A 25,793-nucleotide genomic window follows, 5' to 3' on the forward strand; every position below is an offset into this window, starting at 1 on the left:
ACACTTTGAAACACTGTTAGCACACCTTCACAGGAGTTTAAGCAGCATCTAGGTAATAACCCTAAGAGTGGAGAGAAAAATGGTACCGCTTTCAATAACAGCGCTGGTAGTTTCTGTTGCATGCTACGAGCCCAGTTTTGGTATCTCCTGGGCATGCAGCAGTTCAATGGTGTCAGTAGCACTGCTACTGCTAAGGATAGGTGAATTTTCACAGCCAGAGCTGCTTTTATTTTAGTAGAGCCTCACATGCAGCAGGGAATGCAGTATTCTGAGAACAGATTGATAATAAAATCTTGTATCAAACAAGGTACAACCTCATGGGTTACCTGGATGGCTCCAGTTTTAAAAAGACTTCTTGTTGTTGTTTCAAATGGATGTTTTTCAGTGTTCCTAGCCATTCTGTGAGGGACCAAGCAGTTTCTGGGGACTTGTGCTGGGGCTCAGATTTGTCAGGCTTGCTCATGTTTTTCAGGGCAGACAAGACAGGAACTGCACAGGTGGCTCCAGGTTGGTAGCTGGGTTAACTCAGATTTCCTCTGCTGATGGAAATTTTTGGTTGCTCATCTGTCTTGTTACAGCTCCTCTGAAAACACTGAGGTTAGGACATGGCACCATGGTGTTGTGTGAAAAGTTCTCCCGTGTGTGCCGCTTTAGAGATGACTGGCTTGGGTAAGAGACGGGTAAAGACTGAACGTACTTTTGCTGAGCTCCTCTTTAAATAAGTCCTCTACTGGGTTAAAGTAGAATCACTCCCCCTGTCCCAAATGTCAATGTCAAATGTACATGCAGGGAAAGTTTTCCCTCTCTTTCCACCCAACTAGCACTGCGTTGCTGGCAGGACCTCTCACTTTCTCGTGACCTGTGCATACATCCTGCAGTCCCACCTTTTCCTCAGCTCCAAGCTAACTTGTGAAAGTGCTCAGCAGCTCTGTGATTGCCTCACTTCTGTGTGCTCACTGAGCAAGGGCCGTGGGAACTACTGCAAGTGCTCACATCTATTTGTGCTTTCAGAAGACATGAGGACTAACCAGCTGCCATGTGTTCTCCTCACCTTATGCATGGGAAAGCTATCCCCGTCTCCAGGAGAAGGGGCACTGAGGCTGAGTCTTGCTCCTGAATGCCTCATTTCTCTAAGCAAGGGAGGCTTCTTGAAATGTTACTGGGAGGCCTTGCTTCAGCTGTGACTTGCTGGTGGCCTGGAGCCGGGACACAGGAACCATCTTGAGGTCTCTAAACGCAGAGCCTGGTTACATCTCAGGAGCAAGAAGGACTAAATACCCCCCCTCAAAGATCAGGGCCCTGATGTAGGACTTTCTTCCTCAGGTACAATTGTCACTCCTTCCCTTACACTCCTGTTCCCCAGGGCTATGCTGTGTGATGTTCCTTGCATCAAATACACAACCAAGAGAGCTGTGTAACTGCGACCACTGTGCTGCTGCCACCAAACCTGGCTCCTGGGGGTAGCTGTAGAAGCAGGTGGTGAAATTTGCAGCTGGTCAGACAGCAGCGTTCCCTTACCCTTAGCATTTGTGGCTATTGAGCTACTACAGCCATTACTGAGGAAACACTGTGATGGCCGAATATGTTGTGGCAGCCCTAATTTTGGAGTGGAAACACTTGCAGAGTGTTGTTTTAGCCAAGCATGTTTCAAGGTCACTTGTGGCTTCAGCAAGTGGCCTTATTTTGTGGTTCATCTGTGGTACATGCAGCAGCAGAGATTTTGGAGGGTTCCAGCTGATCATTCTGTAGTTCTTGACTCAACTACCAGTTTGGTGTAACGGCACTGTCAGCTTCTTAAATCCCACTGCCTATAACTGCACTCTTCTGATGTGATAAATCAATTGTCAACCCAGACCACGAGCACTCTGCAGCTGAGCAGAGCTCAGACATGGCTTGTAGAAGGTGAGCTTTTGTCTTCTTACTCTTGACACCTGCGTGAAAACAATATGCTTATTAACACGCTAGATGAACCTGTGGTACAAAGTCCCTTGTACTCAGCCGCTCGTTACTTGTGACTTCAGTGATCTTTTTCAGAAGGTCTGGAGTGTTAGCCCCACACAAAGAACAAATGCTCCAGTAGCCTTCCTTCTGAAAGCACCAGAACATCTTATCCTGCCTTGATTTTCATTTACTTTTGGTCTAGTTAGTGTACTTAAGCTGTTTCTTCACTTCTGTTTGCAAACGTTTTTCTGGATAGCTTTTGAACATTTCTGTTCAGACCTGAGTCTGACTTCAAAGTGTTGTTTTTTTTTTTCTTTCCCCCTCATTTTCTTAGCAGCACAGAAGTGCCTCTAACATGTGAGAAGCTGCTGTGGATACTGTGGACAGGACTGCCTGCCGCTTGGTGAGATATTTAAGCACTTCTGAGCTGTTATTCTTAAGAACATGGCTTATTGGTATTAAGGTAATACAAAGCTCATGTTGCCAAGTAATCATCTCTTATTTACTCAGAATTCTCTCCATCATTAGCTAAAATATGCACTAATCACAAACCATCAAACCAAAAGCTAGCCCCTTCCCACCCACGCTCTGCAGCACCAAGTGTGGTGAAACACTAGCTGGCTGTTTCCAAAACTGTTCTTGTGCATGTTTAAGCACAGCAGGTCTAAACTGGTGGAGGTGTTTGCAGGGATGTGTCAGCACTAGGAGAGGCTACATAGAGCTGAAGCTGGGCTCGCATGGTTTGGATACATTTCGACTTCAGTACCAGGATTTCATCTAGCTTGGTGACGAAATTCTGAAAATCCTGGGAAGGAAGGCAAAAGGAAAGTTTAGGGAACAACAGGAGCAGCAGGTTGGAGACGTTCAGCATGTTTTATATACTGCAGCAGTGCAAAAAAACGTTTTCCAAGCTACAGTACATTTAATCAGTGTTTCCTTCTTGAAGCTCTGACCCTTATAGACAGCAAAGCTCAATACCTCTAAATACTGAGGTTAACTTAGTCCTCTCCTTTTTTTTTTCTTTTCTTTCTTCTTCTGTTGGTGAAATTACAGCTAATATACTGGTTTCAGAAAATAAAAATGTATAACGTTCCTGCTCTCACCTTTCTACACAGGTTAGCTTTTTAAGGGTTAGGTATAGAGACTGGTGATCTGATGTACAGTTTTACAATGTACTGAGCTGTGTTCCAGACACTTCTTGTGTTGCATTTAACAGTCATGAAGATGAATGGTGAGCTGGGCACCTCACTGATTAGGCATAATAGCCCATTTTACAGAGAAACGAGAGGGAAGGGATTATTTCGCATCAGGTCATAGGGCTTGTCCAACTGCTGCCTGGCTACAGGTCTGCCAGGTTGCACATGAGAAACAGCAGCAGTGTGTAGCCCAGGCCAAGTGGAACCTCACCTTCCATCACGATGTGGGATGCTGTTGGATAAAATGTGACCTGAAACTCTGATTAAAACTGAAATGGATGCAGTTATTTTTAAGTAGATCTTGTATTAATAATTGTTCTCCAGCTGAGAGCAGAGCTTGCTGCATTTATTCCCAGGTCAGTATCTAAGAAGTTGGGAAGTGTCAGTATCCTTGGGGCTAGGGGCTGCAACTGCTACCACAGAAAAATGAATCATTCACAAGCTCATTTGGCAGAACTCCAGCTATCTTGCGCATTGTATCTTTGTCCTGCACAGACATCAGCACTAATGAAGACTAGCTCAGCTGCCCTAGCTTATGTTTCTTAAGCGCTTTAAACATTGTGCGGTTCAGTGTGTGGCTGGTCTTGGCAGGAATCTCTCCTGCAGCTACAGTTTCATGGCTGGAGAAGTTGCAACCATCTGAAAGTAGAAGTGTTAGTGTTGGGGAGAATCGAATGGATGTTTTATTAATGTCTCTTAGGTGATGGGTCATACAGTATAATTAAGCATTGCCAAATGTACTTACATTATCAATTAATTTATGTATACTGAGAAGTTTAGGGAGTATATTATCAAATAATCTATGTATACTGGGAAACTTAGGGAGTATACTGAACAGTCAAATGAATCTTTGAAGGGGAACCCTGGGAGGGAACAGATACAACCTGACCTTGGATAAGGGCCTGGAAGTGCTGAAATGAGTTGAAGCAGAACCAAGGAGCGGAGGGAGCATGCGTCGAGTGAGAAAGGTGAAAAGTTTAGCGGAGAGGAAGACTCCTTACTTCATCTGGACGACCACCTGGACGACCACCAGAGTGCGCCACGCATGTGCAAAGGGGAGGAGAGCTAATTAGAATGGAATGCGAGGCTGATGTTACCACCTGTAATGAATATGTATGCCTTACGTAATGTTGAATGTATAAATAATGGCTGGGAAGTAACGGGACTTGAAGCCAGATTTGGGCACCTGCCCCGGCTTCCAGCGCTGAATAAAGCACCTTCATATAATCAGTTGGTGGTTATGTGGTTGCTACGCTAACATTTTGGCGACCCAGATGGGACGGCGTGGGCACTGCTGAGGCGGATCGTGTCTCGGTTTCGCTCCAGCCGGCACCGAGGGATTCTCGGGGAGCAGTCGACCGCGACCGACCTCCGCTGCTCACGACGTACCACTGGAGCGGTAAGCAAAGGTGCTTTCAACTTTGGGTATTCGGTACCGATTTGGTTGGGAAAGCCTGCCGGTCAGACGCGGCAAAAGCCACGCTCGGTTGGGCAGGGAGCTCCCGGGGTAAGCCTAGGCGCCGTCCGTTAGACAGAGCGAAAGCTCTGCAGGTTCGGCATTGGTGGTTTGGTATTGGTAATTGTATTGGTTTGTGCTGAAGGGTCAGCACCTGGTATTATTGGTATGTGGTAAGCACGCTGCTGCTCCGGCAGCTTCTGGGGGAGTGTGCTGCTGCTCCGGCAGCTTCTGGGAGAGTGTGCTGCTGCTCCGGCAGCTTTTGGGTTTGTATCATAAGCTCAAAATGAAAAAGATTAAAGGAATTCTGGGAAAAGATGTACCTATCCCGCGAACATCCCCACTGGGGTGTTTGCTAGCACATTGGAAAGAGGGAGGTTTTGGTCAAGAAATGCGGAAAGGAAAGCTGATTGATTATTGTAATATTTGGTGGCCACAGTATAAACTAGAGGACCAAGAAACTTGGCCTGAGAATGGAACATTGCAATATAATACAATCTTACAATTAATGCTATTTTGCAAGCGGGAAGGAAAATATGATGAACTGCCGTATGTGGAATTATTCTTTTATTTGCGCCGAAAGCCTGAATGGCAGCATGCTTGTGGAATAATGGTGCTTGAAGTTTCAACTGAGGAACGTTGTTGTGCATGTACTAGGGAGGGATGCTGTATACAGCATCAGGCAATAGAGAATAATAAGTATTATGGGGAAATGAATAATGGAAATATTGATTTGGAAGTTGCGCCGTCCCGCTGGAAGAGCCAGGACAGGGAGGGAAAAGAGAAAAGGAAGATAGCAGTAGTGATGGAGAATCCCCGACTTTAGTCTCCCCTGTGTCACATAGGACCCGGCAACAGCGAAGGGCAGGAGAAACTATAAATGAACAGAGAGGGAAAATAATCGCTCCCCTCAGGCAAGGAGTGGGGACAGAAGGACCGGTATATGTTAAGGTGCCTTTTTCAGCTGGGGACTTAATGATATGGAAACAAGCAGCCGGCACCTACAGGGAAAACCCAGATAAAGTAGCCAGGGTAATGAAAATGATAATTAAAACCCAAAATCCCAATTGGGATGATCTCCAGGTGATCCTGGATACTTTGATGGACTCGACAGAAAAAGACATGGTATTGCGGGCAGCCAGAGAGAGAGCCCGAGAAGATATACGAAATGGATTAGTGCTTGGAAATCTAGATCAAAACTTCCCCACTGAGGATCCCCAATGGGATTATAACACAGGGGATGGAATAAGGAGGCTGAAGAGATATCAAGATTAGGTACAAGTCGGGGTACAGAATGCCATGCCCCGGACCATAAATTGGTCAAAATTGTATAATGTCAGGCAAGAAAAAGCGGAATCACCTTCCGCCTTTTTAGAGAGATTGAAAGAAACTGCTAAGAAATATACAGATTTAGACGTAGAGACTGAGCAAGCTAAAGCTCAATTAGCACTCATTTTCCTGGGACAAGCCCAAGAGGATATTAGGAAGAAATTGCAAAAGTTAGAAGGTGCAGATTTGAGAAATTTGGATAGGCTGTTGGAAATAGCCTGGAAAGTGTATAATAACAGAGAAAAGGAAACGACAAAAAGGCAACAACAGAACTTATTAGCAGTAATTCAAGGGAGAGAACATGCAGGATTAAGGGGCAGGGGAAGAGGAAATATTAATGGTCGAGGTAGAGGAACAGGGAGAGGCTACCCGAGCTCAGGGGGAAACCGGCTGGGTCTTAACCAATGTGCCCATTGTAAGGGGGAGGGTCATTGGAAAAACGAGTGCCCTCTCCGTGGACAGCTGATCGTTGGTGGGGGAAATTCGTTCCGAAACCAAGAAGCAGCCAAGGCGATGGTTCTGGGGGAATATAGTAGCTGACTAGGAGATCCGGTAGCAGAAACTAAAGAGCCCTTAGTAAAAATTCAAATAGGAAATAAGGAAGTAAAATTTTTAATTGATACAGGGGCCACATATTCAGTACTCAATAGATTAAGTGGTAAGATAGGGGAAAGGAAAACTACTGTTGTAGGTGCCACCGGGAAGGAGGAAATACGGCCGTTCTTACAACCCCTTGATTTACGGTTTGGAGGTAAAGAAATTACGCATGAACTTTTATATGTACCAGAATGCCCTATTCCTCTTTTGGGACGGGATTTGTTAACTAAACTAAACGCTACCATAACGTTTGAAGATGGAGAATTGATTATGAGAATCCCGGAATCAAAACTGGGACAAATATTAATGATTAAAGAGAAGGCTGTTCCTCATATACCAAAAGAGGTAGAAAATGCAGTAATGCCTACGATTTGGGAAACGGACGTGCCCGGAAAATCAAAAGTAGCCCAGCCAGTAAAAATTGAACTTAAGGAAGGGGCCCAACCGGTACGGATTAAACAGTACCCGTTGAAGCTAGAAGCTAGGCTAGGAATAGTAAAGATTATAGATAAATTTCTTAGCTACCACATTCTGGAAGAATGCAAATCCGAATATAACACCCCAATTTTCCCAGTAAAGAAACCTAATGGGGAATACAGGCTAGTGCAGGACCTTAGGGCAATAAACGAAATAACAAAAGATATTCACCCAGTGGTGGCTAATCCTTATACATTGTTAACATCTGTAAAAGAGAAATATAAGTGGTTTACGGTAATTGATTTAAAAGATGCCTTCTTCTGCATACCCATTGACAAGGATAGTAGAAAACTCTTTGCTTTTGAATGGGAAAATCCACGGAACGGACGGAAGATGCAACTGACCTGGACAAGATTGCCTCAAGGATTCAAGAATAGCCCGACCCTCTTCGGCGGTCAACTAGCTAAAGAAATAGAAGATTGGATTAACCAAGGGCAGATTCAGGTACCAAAGGATCGATACCTGCTGTTACAATATGTGGACGATATATTAATAGCTACCGAAGGAGAGTCTGAATGTATTCAGGTAACTATTGATATTTTGGATCAATTGGGACTAAATGGGTACAAGGTTTCTAAACAAAAGGCACAAATCGCGTGCACAACAGTAATTTATTTGGGATGTGAAATTTCTCAAGGACAAAGAAAATTGGGAGTTAACTGAATACAAGCTGTTTGTGAAATCCCCGAGCCGCGAAATTTGCATGAACTACGGGCTTTCCTAGGTATGGCCGGGTGGTGCAGACTGTGGGTAATGGACTATGGACTCATAGCAAAGCCCCTCTATGAAACCCAAAAGGCCTGTACGTTTACCTGGGGAAAGCCACAACAAGAGGCCTTTAAGAAATTAAAAGAAGCCCTGATAAAGGCGCCTGCCTTGGGCTTGCCGGACTTATCAAAGGACTTCCAGCTGTTTGTGCATGAGAGACAACGATTGGCATTAGGAGTACTGACCCAGCGACTTGGGAGCTGGAAAAGACCTGTGGGGTATTTTTCTAAACAATTGGATGCGGTAAGCGCTGGATGGCCCTCGTGTTTAAGGGCCGTGGCAGCCACAGTCCTTTTAATACAGGAAGCCAGGAAGCTCACATTAGGGAAACGAATTGAGGTGTTCGTGCCACATATGGTGACTACGGTATTGGAGCAAAAGGGGGGCCATTGGCTATCGCCCAGCCGAATGATGAAATATCAAGCTATACTAACTGAGCAAGATGATGTAATCTTAAGAACTACTAACTTATTGAACCCAGCAGTGTTTCTAGGAACAACTACGGAGGAAGGAGACCTCAGTCATGATTGCGTGGAGATCATCGAACATACCTATGCCAGCAGAACAGACTTAAAGGATCAGCCTCTGGGGAGACCGGATTGGGAACTTTTCACGGATGGAAGCAGCTTTGTGGAAAATGGGACTCGTTATGCAGGATACGCGGTAACTACATCAAAGGTAGTGATTGAGGCAAATTCCCTACCTCCGGGAACTTCAGCCCAACGAGCAGAAATAATTGCCCTGACACGAGCCCTGGAACTAAGCGAGGGTAAGAACGTGAATATTTGGACAGATTCAAAATATGCATTCGGGGTAGTTCATGTACATGGGGCATTATGGAAAGAAAGGGGAATGCTATCCTCACAAGGGACTAATATAAAATACCAGGAAGAAATATTGAAATTAATAACAGCTGTACAGAAACCCCAACAGGTGGCCATAATGCATTGTAAAGCCCATCAAGGAGGGGTGTCAGAGATTGCAGAAGGTAACAGACTGGCAGATTTGACGGCCCGGAAGGTTGCGCGTGAAGTATGGAAAGTACTGGCTCTAATTCCATCAAAGGTAGGCCTCTCTTGTTTTAAATTACCTAAAGACCCAAAGTATTCAGCAGAAGATGAGAGACTTGCAAATTTGATGAAGGCCCAGAAGAATCCTGATGGATGGTATGTGACTACGACAGGACAACTCATAGTGCCTCCTATAGTAATGCGAGAAATCTTACAAATAAAACATAATGAATGTCACTGGGGTGCAGGAGCAATGGTGACCTATTTGAAACGAGGTGTCATCTCGGTACACATGTTAACAATGGCAAAGTCAGTAATGTCAAAATGTGAGCTTTGCTTAAAGAATAACCCGGTAGCAAGGAAACATGCTGAGATGGGAAGAACTAGGGCTGGGATAGAGCCTGGAGATTACTGGCAAATAGACTTCGTAGAACTGCCTAAAGCAAGAGGTTATAAATACCTATTGGTAGGGGTTGATACTTTTTCAGGATGGCCGGAGGCCCTTCCCTGTCGCACCAACCAAGCAAAGGAAACGGTAAAATGGTTACTACAGGAAATAATCCCTAGATTTGGTGTACCATTGGGTATTTCTTCAGACAGGGGACCACATTTCATTGCCAATGTCGTTAAGGAGGTTAGTAGGTTACTGGGAATTACCTGGAACTTACATACCCCATGGAGGCCTCAATCTAGTGGTCAGGTAGAGAGGATGAACCAAACTTTAAAAGGACGATTAAGCAAAATTTGTCAGGAAGCTAAGATACAGTGGCCACAGGCCTTACCAATAGCTTTGCTAAGAATTAGAATAAAGCCAGGAAGTGGGATGTCAGTAAGTCCCTATGAAATCATGTATGGAAAACCTTATGAGTCTCCTGAACCGAACCCGAATATACATGTTACCGGTAAACAGGTTGGCAAAGGTAACCAAGAAGGGGTTCAAAGATTTAAACTTACAATTACAGGCCACAACCAAAATGACCCTGCAAAACAGAATGGCTCTGGACACGCTTTTGTTAAAAGAGCATGGGGTGTGTGGATATTTGAAAGGCAGAATTGATCATTGCTGTGTACATATTCCAAATGTAACTACAGATGTGGAAAATGACATATCCCAACTAGCTCATGTGGAACATGAGCTAGAGGAAGAAAAGCAAGAAGCTGAGCAAAATTGGTTGGGAGCAACCTTTGAGGGACTAGGCCTTCATCTGGAAGGATGGCTCAAGTCCCTCCTACAAAGCATTGTGCTGCTGCTAATTGTATTCGCTGCAATGGGAGTAATGTTCTCGTGTGTGAAGGGAGAAATAGTTAGGAGTAGTGCATGGAATCGCCGAATAATGAGAGTCCTTACTGGGAATCACCCAGAACACCCTATCCCACTTACTCCACCCCCATCCTATAGTACTAGCGTTAACAAGCAGGCATAGAGGAATCAATAAGATAGTAGACTAACGAAGATGCGTTAAGATTATACTTACTAATCTCTATATCAAGTTATACTTACTAACCTCTACTAACCTGATTCAACCTAATAGTAATGAAAATACTTGCTCTTGGTATGAGTGAAGTATTTTCAAAGGGGGGAAATGTTAGCGTTGGGGAGAATCGAATGGATGTTTTATTAATGTCTCTTAGCTGATGGGTCATACAGTATAATTAAGCATTGCCAAATGTACTTACATTATCAATTAATTTATGTATACTGGGAAGTTTAGGGAGTATATTATCAAATAATCTATGTATACTGGGAAACTTAGGGAGTATACTGAACAGTCAAATGAATCTTTGAAGGGGAACCCTGGGAGGGAACAGATACAACCTGACCTTGGATAAGGGCCTGGAAGTGCTGAAATGAGTTGAAGCAGAACCAAGGAGCGGAGGGAGCATGCGTCGAGTGAGAAAGGTGAAAAGTTTAGCGGAGAGGAAGACTCCTTACTTCATCTGGACGACCACCTGGACGACCACCAGAGAGCACCACGCATGTGCAAAGGGGAGGAGAGCTAATTAGAATGGAATGCGAGGCTGATGTTGCAACCTGTAATGAGTATGTATGCCTTACGTAATGTTGAATGTATAAATAATGGCTGGGAAGTAACGGGACTTGAAGCCAGATTTGGGCACCTGCCCCGGCTTCCAGCGCTGAATAAAGCACCTTCATAGAATCACTTGGTGGTTATGTGGTTGCTACGCTAACAGAAGGAGAGAAACTGATATGGGAAGTCCAAGCTAATTGCATTGCTCAAAGCAAGGTCATGCTGTGAAATATACCCAGAAGTCTTAAGTTATTCACCCGCTGCTGGGAGGCCTGGCATGATTGTCAGAATTCTGCTGGCCAGAAAATGATTGCCTGCTACAAGGGGCAAATAATGGAAGGGTGTGACCAACAATTAGCAAGAAAAAATCTCAAATACAATAAATAATAATAATAATAATAATAATAATAATAAAGGTTGCTTTGTATAATTGCATTCTCTGCCAGAAAACTACTACAGCTTATGGCTCTTATGCGGCTTTATGAACTTGTGTGTTATCTGGCAATACAGCGTGTGCAGCTGTGTGAGGAAAAAAAAAAAAAATAATTTTCTTCAGACAGGATCTTCTGTGAAGCTATTTTATTCGCGATTACCATGGCGGGCGTCCTGCCAATTAGGAGCGCATTATAGTAAACATATCATAACCTTTTATTCCCTATTACCCGACACCTGATCACCTCCCCTGTTTCCTCATCGGCTGAGTACTACAGGTTCACAAGCTACTCGACGCACTATATATGTACAATATTTTTGATCAACCCTTTAATTTCTCCTTTTTCCCTTTTTTTTCTCCTTTCTTATGTTTTGAGAACTTGTGACCTTTGTTTTACTGTTCTCACACTGCTCATCCTGTTTTTCTCAAGCTTCTACCTTATTTTGGAACAGTGAGGCCTTCTACTGTCCACTTATCTACTTAGCATTTCTCCTTGTTATGACTACACAACTACCTTTGAATACAGAAGGTTAGTTTTCTACTGCAAAAACACACTCTACTTCAAAAACATATTCTACTGCAAAACCACAACTTAGTTTCTCACAATTTCTTTTCTTACTCCTCTTACTCCGTACTCCTTACTCTTCTTTTCTTACTCCTATTGTTTTTTTGTACCTCTTCACATACCGCACTCTTGAGTTTTTCCAACATTAAGGTGCAATATTTTTCTGTGGATGTCACGGGGGATGATAGATATACAATGCCATTATTATTACAATACCAACAAATAGTTGTTTGAGCCAATTCTATTCAGATAACCACAAAGTTAGTTTCTCCCAAATGTTTCTAAATCCCCAGGAAGTGTCATCTCGAGCCACTCTATGTAGGATCTTGTTTTTTTGTTTGTTTTTTTTTTTTCCCAAATATTTTTGAGATCAGTCAAATTTGTCCCATTTGATCTACATATATACAGCAACTAGCATTAATGACAGTGCACACTCCTCCTTGTGAGGTTATTAATAAATTTAATACCATTCAATTCCAGAGTACTATTTTTGCAAACTTATCGCCTTTTTCTTGCATCCAGACTTATTTTCTAGTTCTTCAATTATAGCTGAGATATTTACAATGGTGTTTTCTAATTCACTCACCCCTAACCAAGGTAAAAAACACCGTGCAAAACTATGAAATGCCAGAGGATTTTACTAGAGGATTATCTAGAGTCTGCTTAATTCTGCGTGTGGTCTCAAGGGGGCTTTGGCTTTGTGGGTCTTCAATAATAGTTACATTTGGAATTATTGCACCCAGGGTGCAAGCTCTCTTCCATCCTAGGGGCAACCCAAATAGCCAGTACCACCCCTTGCCATTTGGGACAGGCCATCCGGTTACAGGATTCTCATGTTGTACCTGGTGAGCATTATGTATATTAGCATTCCCGTGGCTACCATATTCGGTACAGTATGGATTATTCCCTACTTCATGGATAATATTAATACACCCAGGGTCAGTACTATTGTCCCCTGAGTTTCTATCAATGTTGTTTAAAAGGCACTTTTGATAACACAGTATATTGTAGCCAGGATTATGTGTAGGGAGCTCAACTTCAAAATCTAGTCCTTCCCGGGACTATGATCTGTCGTTTTTAGAAATCTAGAGAATCCAGACACAGTTGCTGCTGGAAATAGCAATCAGGGACAAGGCCTTTTCAGTCTTTCTAGGCATCTGGGTGCAAATCCAACAATTATTTCGAGATAGAACTCGATAGATGTTCTGGATTAATTGGAAATGCTGAATTTTTCCCTCCATCCTATCGCTAATCCATTGAGAATAGGTATTACTAAGATAAAATACATCATTTCTATGTATATATACACCCCTATAATAATAAAGAAATAATAATTAAGAAAAACAATAAAAATCACAAACTGATAAGGATTCCTCTGGTGGGGATTAAATACCCCGCCTTCTCCCACTTCCAGGGAGTGTTCCCTGGAAACACTCCAATTCTGTGTAATTCAATCCCTTTTACTCATTAATTCATTAAGAATTCTTCTGAGGAGAAGTTAAAGGTTTACAATAGATAGTTTTAACAGTTTTAACCTTAAAAGTCTTTGTTAATGCAGTCTCTCAGGTATCGGGGTTAGCTGATGCTTTTACCCAGGAATGAGTCCACCCTTTCTCAGCCGTTCTTACTGTCGTCTCGGTAGTCAGGAGCACTTGGAACAGTCCGTCCCACTCAGGTTGCAGTTTCAGTTCTCTCCATGTTCGCATCAGATCCCAGTCTCCTGCTCGGAATGGATGGATCGGGGCTTCCAAGGGTGGGGTTTGAGCTAACAGTCCACGGGTCCTGAGAGATGACAAAGAGGACGACAGCCCGAGTATATAGTTCTTAAGAAAAGCATCTTTTATCTCATTTTGAGGTAATTCATTCCCTTTGTCCATGTACAGCAATCCAAATAATATTTCATATGGTGAAACTCCCACATCTTTTCTTGGTGCAGTTTGAATTCGGAGAAGTGCCAAAGGTAAGCACTTTGTTTGGGGAAGCTGAGTTTCCAGAATTTAGTCAATTGCTTCTTTACTGTCTGATCCTCTCCACCCTTCCAGAAGAGGAAGGATGCCAAGGAGTGTGAAATTTCCACTTAATTCCTAGAGTCCACATTAGCCCTTGCAATATTTCTGACATAAAGTGATTTCCTTGATCAGAGTCAATATCTTCAACAATTCCATACCTGGGAGTTATTTGTTCTAGAATTACTTTAGTTACTATGTTCGCAGTAGCAGGTACTGAAGGGAAAGCTTCCACCCACCCTGACAAATGATCAACCAAGACTAACAAGTATTTAAATCTACCTACCTCTGATTCTGACCAGGACTAGAGGGGCCCTGCCTCCAGCCAGGGGGAGGAAAGGGAGAATCGAGTTTATTGGACTGTGTGGATTCGATGGCCTGGCACGTCAGACGCACAGAAGTATAAGGCTTTGGTAGACACCGGTGCACAATGTACTCTAATGCCATCAAGCTATAAAGGGCCAGAGCCCATCTGTATTTATGGTGTGACGGGGGGATCCCAGCAGTTAACTGTATTGGAGGCTGAAGTGAGTCTAACCGGTAATGAGTGGCAAAAGCACCGTATTGTGACTGGCCCGGATGCTCCGTGCATCCTTGGCATAGACTATCTCAGGAGAGGATATTTCAAGGACCCAAAAGGGTTCCGCTGGGCTTTTGGCATAGCTGCCTTAGAGACAGAGGACATTAAACAGTTGTCTACCTTGCCCGGTCTCTCGGAGGACCCTTCTGTTGTGAGGTTGCTGAGGGTCGAAGAACAGCAGGTGCCAATCGCCACCACAACTGTGCACCGGCGGCAATATCGCACCAACCGAGACTCCCTGATCCCCATCCATAAGCTAATTCGTCAACTGGAGAGCCAAGGAGTGATCAGCAAGACTCACTCACCTTTTAATAGTCCCATATGGCCAGTGCGAAAGTCTAATGGTGAGTGGAGACTAACAGTGGACTATCGTGGCCTGAACGAAGTCACGCCACCACTGAGTGCTGCAGTGCCGGACATGCTAGAACTCCAGTATGAACTGGAATCAAAGGCAGCCAAGTGGTACGCCACAATTGATATCGCTAATGCATTTTTCTCCATCCCTCTAGCAGCACAGTGCAGGCCACAATTCGCTTTTACTTGGAGGGGTGTCCAATACACCTGGAATTGACTGCCCCAGGGGTGGAAACACAGCCCTACCATTTGCCATGGACTGATCCAGTCTGCGCTGGAGCAGGGGGAAGCTCCTGAACACCTGCAGTACATCGATGACATCATTGTGTGGGGTGACACTGCAGAGGAAGTTTTCGAGAAAGGGAAGAAAATAGTCCAAATCCTTCTGAAGGCCGGTTTTGCCATAAAACAAAATAAAGTCAAAGGACCTGCACGAGAGATCCAGTTTTTAGGAGTAAAATGGCAAGATGGACGTCGTCAAATCCCAATGGATGTCATCAACAAAATAACAGCTATGTCTCCACCAACTAGCAAAAAAGAAACACAAACTTTCCTAGGTGTCGTGGGGTTTTGGAGAATGCACATTCCAAATTACAGTCTGATTGTAAACCCGCTCTACCAAGTAACCCCTAAGAAGAATGATTTCAAACGGGGCCCCGAGCAATGACAAGACTTTGAACGAATTAAACGGGAGATAGTTCATGCCCTTGGGCCAGTCCGAACAGGACCAGATGGAAGGAATGTGCTCTACACTGCAGCCGGGGAGAATGGCCCCACCTGGAGCCTCTGGCAGAAAGAACCTGGGGAAACTCGAGGTCGACCCCTGGGGTTTTGGAGTTGGGCATACAGAGGATCTGAGGCCCGCTATACTCCAACTGAAAAGGAGATATTGGCAGCATATGAAGGAGTTCGATCTGCTTCGGAAGTGGTCGGTACTGAAGCACAGCACCTCCTGGCACCCCGACTACCGGTACTGGGCTGGATGTTCAAAGGAAGCACACATCATGCAACTGATGCTACATGGGTTGCACTGATTACTCAGTGGGTTCGAATAGGGAACCCCAATCACCCAGGAATCTTGGAAGTTATGATGAAATGGCCTGAAGGCAAATACTTTTGGATATCACCAGAGGAGGAGGTGGCCCGTGCTGAAGAAGCCCCACTGTACAACAAGCTACCGGAAAATGAGAAGAAATATGCCCTGTTCACTGATGGGTCCTGTCGTATTGTGGGAAAGCATCGGAGATGGAAAGCTGCTGTATGGAGTCCTACACGACGAGTTGCAGAAGCTGCTGAGGGAGAAGGAGAATCGAGTCAGTTTGCAGAAGTGAAAGCCATCCACCTGGCTTTAGATATTACTGAACGAGAAAAGTGGCCAGTTCTCTATCTTTATACTGATTCATGGATGGTAGCAAATGCCCTGTGGGGGTGGTTACAGCAATGGAAGCAGAACAACTGGGAGCGCAGGGGCAAACCCGTCTGGGCTGCTGCACTGTGGCAAGATATTGCTGCCCGGGTAGAGAACCTGGTTGTAAAGGTACGCCACGTAGATGCTCACGTGCCCAAGAATCGGGCTACTGAAGAACATCAAAAAAAAACAGCAGGTGCATCAGGCTGCTAAGATTGAAGTGGCTCAGGTGGACCTGGAATGGCAACATAAAGGTGAATTATTTATAGCCCGATGGGCCCATGACACCTCAGGCCATCAAGGTAGAGATGCAACATACAGATGGGCTCGTGATCGAGGGGTGGACCTGACCATGGACACTATAGCACAGGTTATTCATGATTGTGAAACATGTGCTGCAATCAAGCAAGCCAAACAGTCAAAGCCTCTTTGGTATGGAGGACGATGGCTGAAATATAAATATATGGAGCGGCCTGGCAGATTGCTTACATCACACTCCCTCAAACCCGCAACGGCAAGCGCCACGTACTTACAATGGTGGAAGCAACCACCGGATGGCTGGAAACATATCCTGTGCCCCATGCCACCGCCCGGAACACTATCCTGGGCCTTGAAAAGCAAGTCCTATGGCGACACGGCACCCCAGAGAGAATTGAGTCAGACAACGGGACTCATTTCCGAAACAACCTTATAGACACTTGGGCCAAAGAACATGGCATTGAGTGGGTGTATCACATCCCCTATCATGCACCAGCCTCCGGGAAAGTTGAGCGATACAATGGACTGTTGAAGACTACACTGAAGGCAATGGGTGCTGGGACATTCAAAAATTGGGATACGCATTTGGCAAAGGCCACCTGGTTACTCAGTACTAGGGGATCTGCCAACCGAGCTGGACCTGCCCAATCAAACCTGTTACGCACTGTAGAAGGGGATAAAGTTCCTGTAGTGCACGTAAGAAACATGCTGGGTAAAACAGTCTGGGCTACTCCTGCCTCAGGAAAAGGCAAACCCATTCGTGGGATTGCTTTTGCTCAGGGACCTGGATGCACTTGGTGGGTGATGCAAAAGAATGGGAAGGTCCGGTGTGTACCTCAAGGGGATTTAATACTGGGTGAGAATAGCCCATGAGTTGTAGTATGTTAATTATTATATAATACTGTATGTCATCACCATTGTGATTGCTATATGCCAATGTCCCATTAATGGTATCACAGTAACAGCCACGCAGATAATGATGAATGAATTTTGATAGAATTGGACAAGCACAGTGGTGTGATGGAACGAGAACGGGCTTCAGCATGCAATGATCCAACACCACACACCACCTCTTCTGCCCTGAACGACTGCTGTGACAGATGGAGCCCAAAGTCAGTCATGGACTACACAAACTCTGTGGACATTGTATATACGTATCATTATTATTATTGTTTTCCTTTCTTTTCTGTCCTAATAAACTGTCTCTATCTCAACCCACAGGCTTCATTTTCCTGATTCTCTCCCCCATCCCGGAGAGGGAGGGGGGAGGGTGAGCAAACAGCTGTGTGGTGCTTAGCTGCTGGCCGGGTTAAACCACATTTCCCTTAGTAAACTTTTTGCTGGGTTGAAAAGGAGCTAAGTGCTCTTACTTCAAGAGGAACCTTAAAGTAGCCACCTCAAAGGGCTGTTTCACATCACTCATATCAAACTTCTCATATCCAACTTGGGCTGTTAATTGTTAATTAAACAGCTGGCAGAAGAAAAATAAGCAATTGGGAGCAGGCCCTTCTTTGAGAAGTTCCAGCCAGACAGCACAGAAATTACCCATTTTCAGTAGCACACCTAGTTCAGAGAGGCCTCCTCTGTCCTGCCTGTTCAGTTTCCAAAACAGCCTGGCAAGGAAACCCACCTGTGTCAGGGCTGTACACCTGCTCCATTTCTGCAGAACTGGTCTGCCAAGGGGCACAACCAACCAACAACTCTATTTTACTTTGCCCAAGGTCTGCACATTTAAAATGCAGGAAGACTTAAATAGAATCGAATAAATAGAATTAGAAGAAGCTGCAAGAAATCACATCGCCAAAACCCTCAGTATATGGCCTTTCTTAATATTTTTCAGCCAACATCAATTGCTTGAAAACTTGGCCACTTCTTTCAGAAAGTCCTTCTTTGGGCCCCAAGAAGGACTGGGGGAGGCGAGGGGGTTTGTTCTACATTGCCACTCAATTTCTCTTCCAGGAGACAAAGCACGAGAAATCACATGCAGTTTGATAGACTGGTTTACCTAAGAACCTGGTCCTGATGGTCGTAAGAGGGGTTTGAAAGCTCTTCAAATTACACCCTTCTCCAGACTCTTTTGGCAGAGCATAAAGCACTAGAATATGGGATACAGTGAAATAGGGGTCTGGAATAGCCCTAAAATCAGCTGGTTATCAAATACTCCAAATGAACGATGCTCTGTTATTAATGCAACAGCGAGAAGAACCCAAACTGTTTCTGACACCAGGGATTCAAGTCATGGTAAAGCAGCTCCTTGATCTACTTGAGCTTGATAACCTGTGCTCATGATCAAAGGACTTCCAGTGGAGGACAGAATCACCTAAAGGAACTGCAGGAGACAAAGCCAGAGCTGGCGGCCACTCAGAAGCTGTGCTCCCTTAAGACTCAAGCCTGCATTTCAGTGCCTTTCAAGAAGGCATGCAGTGCTTTCAGCCCATGCTTGCACACTGTTCCTACTTTTAGGGACTTTGTACACTATCTGGGAGCGTGTCCATTCTGAATGGTCCATCGGGAGTGTCCATCCTCCCATAACCAAATATTTCCACAAATAAGACATTCCATACAAATTCAGGTCTCTAAACGATTGTTTAATTTCAACTGGTTGTCTTCGCTAGTCATTTCTTCCTCTGCCAAAGTTGCAAAAAGTAAACCCGTGAGCTTCAAGAAATACCGCGAGGAAAAAGGGAACCACCCAGGCCAGAATCAGTGCAGCAGAGAAATCACAAGTTTATTTGCATCCAAAAAACCCTTAGATCCAATTTACTGGTAAAACATGCTCCAGTGGTAACTCCAAATCCAAAGTTATGATTTCTGAACTTGTGAGGGAAAAAACATGTATGTAAACAGCACTGTGCAACACACTGGGACAGAAGTATATTGAAGCTTTATAAAATCACCAGGCTTCTTCTCGTGCAATCTTGCAGTAGGAGGATTGTGTCCTCCTTCTGTCGGCCACATGGTTTACTCTGATTTCCTTCTCTATCCTTTTCATACTCCGAGGATTTTTGTTACGGTCCTTGCCTATACTTCAACTTCTTGCAACTCTGCTGTCCTTTTCCAGCCACTGGGACCTTATTGTGGAAATAGGAAACAAGCATATTCAGAAGCCTTGGAAATTCAATAGAAAGAACTAGTTCTGTCAACATACCTATTTCTTGGCTTGCTACTTACAAAACACACAGTTTCAAGTGATGATTTTTATTACGTCTCCTAGTAAGTCTATTTGTTAATTCCTTTTTTAGTTTTTAAAACCTTTTGTACCTTCCCTTACAGCATTGTCGAGAACACACCTCCCCTCTCGGTCTTCACTAGGATTTAATCTAGCACAGAGATTTAAGTACTTGCAGTGATAATTTGGTTATCTTAAGGCCCATCTACCTAGTGGTAAGTGATCTTTCATGTTAATCCCTAGAGACGTCATGCTCCAAGGCTTCACCTCTGAGCCTCATACAATGAGGCAATCTCCCCTCAAACCTGTGATTTGTAACAGCAAGCACTTGCTCAGCACACCGCTGCTCCTGCCAAAGCTTACAGCATTGAATTTGCTCTAGTGATCCATAAGCACCTATTCTGCTATGCTCTGAGGGATATGCTAGTTGCCAGAATACTGCATTTCTCAAATAATACTGCATTTACTTAAGCCTGAAGAGAGATGAAAGAACAGTGGGAAGAGAAGGACCATCACCAGTTTTAGAGCACATGGTGTCACAAAAACCTACAGTACACCAGCAAGAACGCAAAACCACCGCGCACAGGACAGAAGCAGCCTTCCAAATCTCACATTTTAGAGCTAATTAGAAGATTTGGCTATACAGTTTCCATTAGAATTCATAAGTATTGGTGTCCAGATCTTAGGTTCTTTGGAAAAAAGTGCCCAAGTTCACTCAAATCTGGACTCCCACTCACAAAGCCACAACAGATGGCATCAAGTTAGGTGTCCCCGAAGTACTCTCAGAACTTGCTATAAGTTAGAAGCAACAAAGCTTCAAACTCCTGTCTCAGAGCTGTACAGCAACCAAAATCTGTAAATCTGAGATGGTCTTCAAAACTGCTTTTGGTATCCAAAAAGCAATCCTCCCATCCTCACAGGTAAGAAACCATGGAAGAAATCTTACAGTTAGCTCAAAAGGCATGCAGCTATGTATAACTATGAACAACAAGAGCTGAGAAGCTGAAAAAAGTCACCAGAATTGGTTTCAGAGATGGGAGGGGAGCAGGGAGAAGCCTGTGAGCAGTAGCCTGAGGTTCACAACTGTCAGCATGAAGACCTGTTGGGCTGATGATTTTGCCACATAAAAGAATTACTGTACATGACCTGTCCTATCTACACACCACACATTAAATGAAATTAAATACAAAGCCACGGGACATTTTAGAATCAACATTTGCCTCCACACCTCCACATCTCCCCCACAAACTCAGTTTTAATCCACCGCGTGTTTACCGTGGTCGCTGTGCTTTGAGACGATTCTTCTTCCGTACGAACTGTTGACACAGCCAGGGAAGGCAGCCTGGTTGAAGAGGATAACGTTGATGTCTCCATGCCACTGTCCTCGTTTAAAGCAGACAGACCAACCACATGGTGTCCGTTCAGTTTGCTAGCTTTAGTCTGAGCACAGGCCTGCAAAGAGCTGAGAAAAGTGCCGTTGTGGAGACAGGTAGTGCTGTGAAAAGTGCTCATGAGCTTTGGTGATTTTTGATCACTCTCATCGGAGTCGAGTTTAGGAAAGGATAGGGATTTGATATTGCTCACTGAAGTGATGGGGGACAGGGACACTTTGGAAGACAAGGACATCTTTTCACACTTTCCCAACTGTGGCAAAGTGATAAAGCCATTGGGTTTGTGAAGGGGCTTGAAGTCCAACGTGGCCCTTTCTATGAATGCCAGAACCTCCTGATCTTGCAACACAGACTCAGACCCTCCTTTGGGCAAACTGCTATCTAACAGCTGGGCAACAACCGGCCCAGTAGTACCGACATGGATTTCCAGAATGTTTTTTAACTCCTCCTTATCATCGATAGTTTTTAATTCCAGTTTGTCAAATGGGTCTTCTTCACTTTCAAAATCAGCTGGGTTGAAGTCTGCTTTGGGGCGAGGTGGACTAAGAACTTTCTGCTTCACAGCACTGCTGTCGGCTGGCGTGGGAGTAAGAATGTTATTGTGCTGCAGACCAGCGAGGATGGGGTTAATAGGAGGAGGCATGGCCTCAGGGCAAGGTCCCTCTGAGAACCCCATTCTGTTGCTGTCCTCTGGGGCTGCTTTTGAGTTTGCTATTGCTTCTTCTGCCTTGCGTTCAGCTTCTTTCTGGGCAGCTTGAATTTTTTTGATATCTTCAGCCCACTCGATTGTTTTCTTTTCCAGGGAGAAGTCATACTGACCAGTGGTAGAGAAGGAAAGAGGGAAAAAAATAAAGACAAGTTATAAGAATCACAGCTACTACTTTACAGCAGAAGTAACACAAGTAACACAGAGCAAGAACTACATGATTCATCACAGACAGACAATTTTTCCCCAGCATCTCTTATAACCTACAGAATGGCAAAACTAGGAGACACCAGCAGTAGTTCATTTTACCTCTTGCAGCAAAATCTGGCTATAGTCTGGATCAGAATCTCATATTTTGTGTCCATCCTACATTTAGTTTTGTTTAGAGCTACTGATGATCACAAGATCAGTTTCACAACTCTCTCCCCCTCTTCCAACAAGAAAATAGATGCAGTCAGTGGAAGCCTGAAGTGTCAGTGACAGCGATGTCACACATGATGGACAGTCACACCCAGATCTGGCACCACTGAACAAGGCATTCAATACTACAGAAGAGTAATTTTTGCATCCAAAGAGCAATAAGGTATTTATCAGTTCCCCCTAAAAGATTCCTAAGGGACCTGACACTAGTTTTAGACCCACTGGTTGGAGAGGTATCAGCATTCTCATACCTGTGCTAAGGACTCATCAGCCAAAGGGGATGTGCTGGCTACTCTGACAACAACTTCCTGTAGTAGCAGATTTTGCCACTGTTCTTGGCATGACTGGATCCCACAAGCTTTTCTCATTTGACATCAGCTCCTTCAGGGTTGGGTTAGCACATAAGACATTTAGATAAGCTACTCACTACCAGCGCACAGGCCACTGTGGTAGCCTGATTGAGAGGACAAAATTCTGAACACACTAAATACATGTGAAGCTTTAATATCTTACAGAGACCAGATGCCCTTAGCGCCCTCCATATCATGACAAAACATTCAGAGAACACAGCCTACAAAGCTAAGTCCAGGGTGTAACCTACCTGTGACTCACAAGAATTACAGCCTGCTTGCCAGGATGATGTCACATAACCAAACGGGTAATAAGACATCCTAGCTCTGAAGAGCAACAAGTCAGGAAGGTTTGCTACGCCTCTGCTGGGCTTTTCTGGGACTCACACTGTGCTATCCATCCCATAGCAGGCTCCAGAGAGAACCTGGAGACCTATCTCAACTCTATACTAAGTAGTTTTCCCTTCCTTTAGCTCTAAGAGATGGGACATATAATTTATCAGCAAGGTGATTTTGAAACACAACTCACTGGCAGAAGTGCTGGGCACTATTCATTCCACACTTTGCCATCTGAGCAGAGCTATCATAGCTGTATACATACAAACACACGTTTAGACACATGAAATACTAAGTACATGGCTTTGGTCAATTTAGCCTCAATGCACTGTTACTACTTTGAATAGCTCCCACCAGAACTGTAAAAAAGCCAAGTAGTTCTGTGCAAGGCATAGCCTACATGATCACATCATTTTATTCGAGGCGTTGCAATCCAACCAGGCGTACTGTATTTGAACCCCAGCTTGGCTGGAAAACAGAGATAGCACAGAATATGGTCATACTTGTAGAACCCTGTTTGAGGGTATGCCATAGCATGGGTGTTTCAATTATTACCATCTTTCCTCTTAGTTTAGCAACTTAGTTTACAACTTAGTTTAGCAATGTCAGGGTAGCATTTAAACCCTTACCTGTTACACAAAAACACTGTGGGTTTTTTGGAGTAGATACACTAAAATAAATGCCATCAGACTTTTTATAGTGACAAGTAGTACAAACTTTTTGCATGGCTTACAATATTATCTTCCTCTACATTCTAGCAGACTATGAAATAACAGTATAGCACAGTGAAGATATATATATATATAAAATATAGTTCACAGCATCGCACGTTGAAGACCTAGGGTCACAGAGGAAAGAGCAGAAGTGCACAAACCATCCTTACCTGGGCTTCTCTGACAAGCTGAGAAGAATCAGGCAGGCAGAAACCAATGGGTAATCCAACCTTCGAAGGGGTTTTAAATTTGTCTCCTATCTTAAATGGGACGTCATCGAGATAACTGAAAGGCCCTAAGATCACAAGAAGAAATTGTATCAAAAACCATACAAATTTGATGCATTCAGTTAAGTCTCATGTTTCTGTATTTGGCAGCTACTCTTTCTCTGCTACCCCAACCACACAATGTGACTCAATACAAAGGAAGTTGCGTGATAAGAAACACACTGAATATGCCTGGACTTCATTGCTTCAGTTTTGTTCTTTCTAAAAGAATATTCTAGTCCATAACTATATTTTACAACACTCCAATCGCTGAGCAGATTTTGAAGTTAATATTCCAGCATCTTAGCTTCCCTCATGACAACACTATGCCTACACAACCAGAAATTGAAGCTCTCCTGAATGTTGCGTTCTGTTATGCCTCTATAGAAGGAGCCATCAGTTTTTGTTATATTCAAAGCAAGTTTTAAAATGACCCAGCTGTAGAGCAGCTAAGAAAAAAAAAAAGGTTTGACATACAAGTGGAAAGTAACATTTGGACAGAAGGGGTCACAAGGACAAAGTAGCCCCAAGTCCAGGAGATCTGCTTTAAACAAAACACGGTGAAATAGCTCAAGAACATTCAGTGTAGCAATTCTGACTTTCCAAACAAGGCAATCTAACTGGATCCAGTCTGATTTGTGATCACTCCAGTGGGAGGCCACAGACTTATTCCATGGTCCTCCATCTGTGCTTTACATCTGTCACTTACGTGTAGTATTTATAGTGTTTTAGGACAAAAACTTTTCAAGCACCCTGCAAACTCACTAGGCAGAATCACCAACAACTCAAGCTCCTCCAAGAAGCCAGACTAAAGTTTTTTTTTTCCATGAGCTGCTGTGAAGAAGTGCGAGAAAACCCATAACATAAATTGTAGTCAGTTTCTAGATTAACTGGTCTAACCTTCTGGAATTACATACAAGGTTTTTGACTGTATATTACTAGACAAACACTCCAAATTTTTGTTATCATTTGTAACTTTGCTCCGAATGCTACAGATCCAACAAGACATTAGTGGCAATGTAAGATGTTTGGTGACTAACCTCTTGCTCAGTGAGCTGTGACTTGCCATTTTTATGTGACCCATTTTCATACTTGGATGACAGTTTAAGTACTATTTGTGCTCCTTCACTGTTGACTCATCTACAACAAGGCAGCCACAAGCTCCAAGAGGACAAGCAGCTTTTGAGAACAGGAATATCCTGTTAATTTGGAATCAAATGTTTATGTGCTGTCATCAGTTGACCTCTTGTGCTATAAACTGCATTGGCTGGTCCCAGAGCCCTGTTGGGACACAGAGGGCATTTCCTCTAGCCCTGACACCCTCAGGCTGAACAACCTACATGGCACCCATACTACCAAAACAAAAGAGCGTTCCAGGCAGAATATAATAGTATTTTCACTGGTCCTTACTGAGAAGCAGTACACAGTACAGCACTCAAACTGCACCTCGCTGGCCACCAACACCACGACACCCAAACAGTATTTGAGCTGGCAGTGTGAGAACTTGGATACAACAGTGCGTGTTTATGCAGAAGTAGCAATTGTGGCAGCCTTTGTGCTTACACTTACATCACAGCCAGGTCAGAGACAGCCTTATCTCCTCCTAAAGGCTCAGAGTCAAGCTTGCCTGCTGCTACCATGCCCTGGTTAGTCCCACTGCTACAAGTCCAGCTCTAACTGGGATGATCCAAGCACACAAGCCAAGCACAATTACCTCTTTGCACCAATCTCACAGCCCAAATTGCTCAGTATGCAAATACTTGTCTTATTAGACCTATTGACACAGTAAGTGGGAGACACCTCCCCTTCCACAGCCTTCTTGTTTGCCTGAAATACACACTAGCCATAGAACACACTCTGTGGTATTTACAGAGCAACATCCCTTGTTTTGGGACAGTAAAAAACCTAAGTGCACCCAGACTAGATGAGCTGAACTGATGGCTGTCAGTTTAACCTCAGCACCTAGACTAAGGAATAAAAACTTTCTTGGTTCTTTCCAGTATGTTAATTTTCTAATACAATGCTATTCTATTT

General features: G+C 44.0%; 2 protein-coding genes across 11 annotated transcripts in view; one reads left to right on the forward strand and one right to left on the reverse strand.

The window, feature by feature from the left end:
* Nucleotides 1-10,934, forward strand: part of LOC310888750 (ubiquitin-associated protein 1-like) — a 103,030-nt gene extending 92,096 nt beyond the window's left edge. For 2 of the 6 annotated variants that reach the window (XR_014576133.1, XM_083815776.1), the window contains 2 exons: nt 2,279-2,344; nt 3,994-6,189. Coding sequence is in view for 2 of the 6 variants with exons in the window: in XM_083815776.1 (XP_083671902.1) it covers nt 2,279-2,302 (24 nt within the window). In the remaining 4 variants the exon portion in view is untranslated. Of the gene's footprint in view, nt 1-2,275; nt 2,345-3,993; nt 6,190-10,562 lie in introns of those variants that run through there. The other 4 variants (XR_014576131.1, XR_014576132.1, XM_083815775.1 and 1 more) reach the window with 4 other exon arrangements.
* A 4,219-nt stretch (nt 10,935-15,153) lies between these two features.
* The window catches only part of LOC310888753 (ubiquitin-associated protein 1-like), a 45,165-nt gene continuing 34,525 nt past the window's right edge, over nt 15,154-25,793 (reverse strand). For 2 of the 5 annotated variants that reach the window (XM_083815809.1, XM_083815808.1), the window contains exons 3-4: nt 23,664-23,788; nt 15,154-21,782 (exon numbers count right to left, since the gene is read on the reverse strand). In XM_083815809.1, coding sequence (XP_083671935.1) covers nt 20,787-21,782; nt 23,664-23,788 — 1,121 coding nt within the window. In that variant the 3' untranslated portion in view covers nt 15,154-20,786. The remainder of the gene's footprint in view (nt 21,783-23,663; nt 23,789-25,793) is intronic. The other 3 variants (XM_083815811.1, XM_083815812.1, XM_083815810.1) reach the window with 3 other exon arrangements.

The sequence above is a fragment of the Anser anser genome (genome assembly GCF_964211835.1).
Source record: "Anser anser genome assembly, chromosome: W".
Classification (NCBI taxonomy): domain Eukaryota; kingdom Metazoa; phylum Chordata; class Aves; order Anseriformes; family Anatidae; genus Anser; species Anser anser.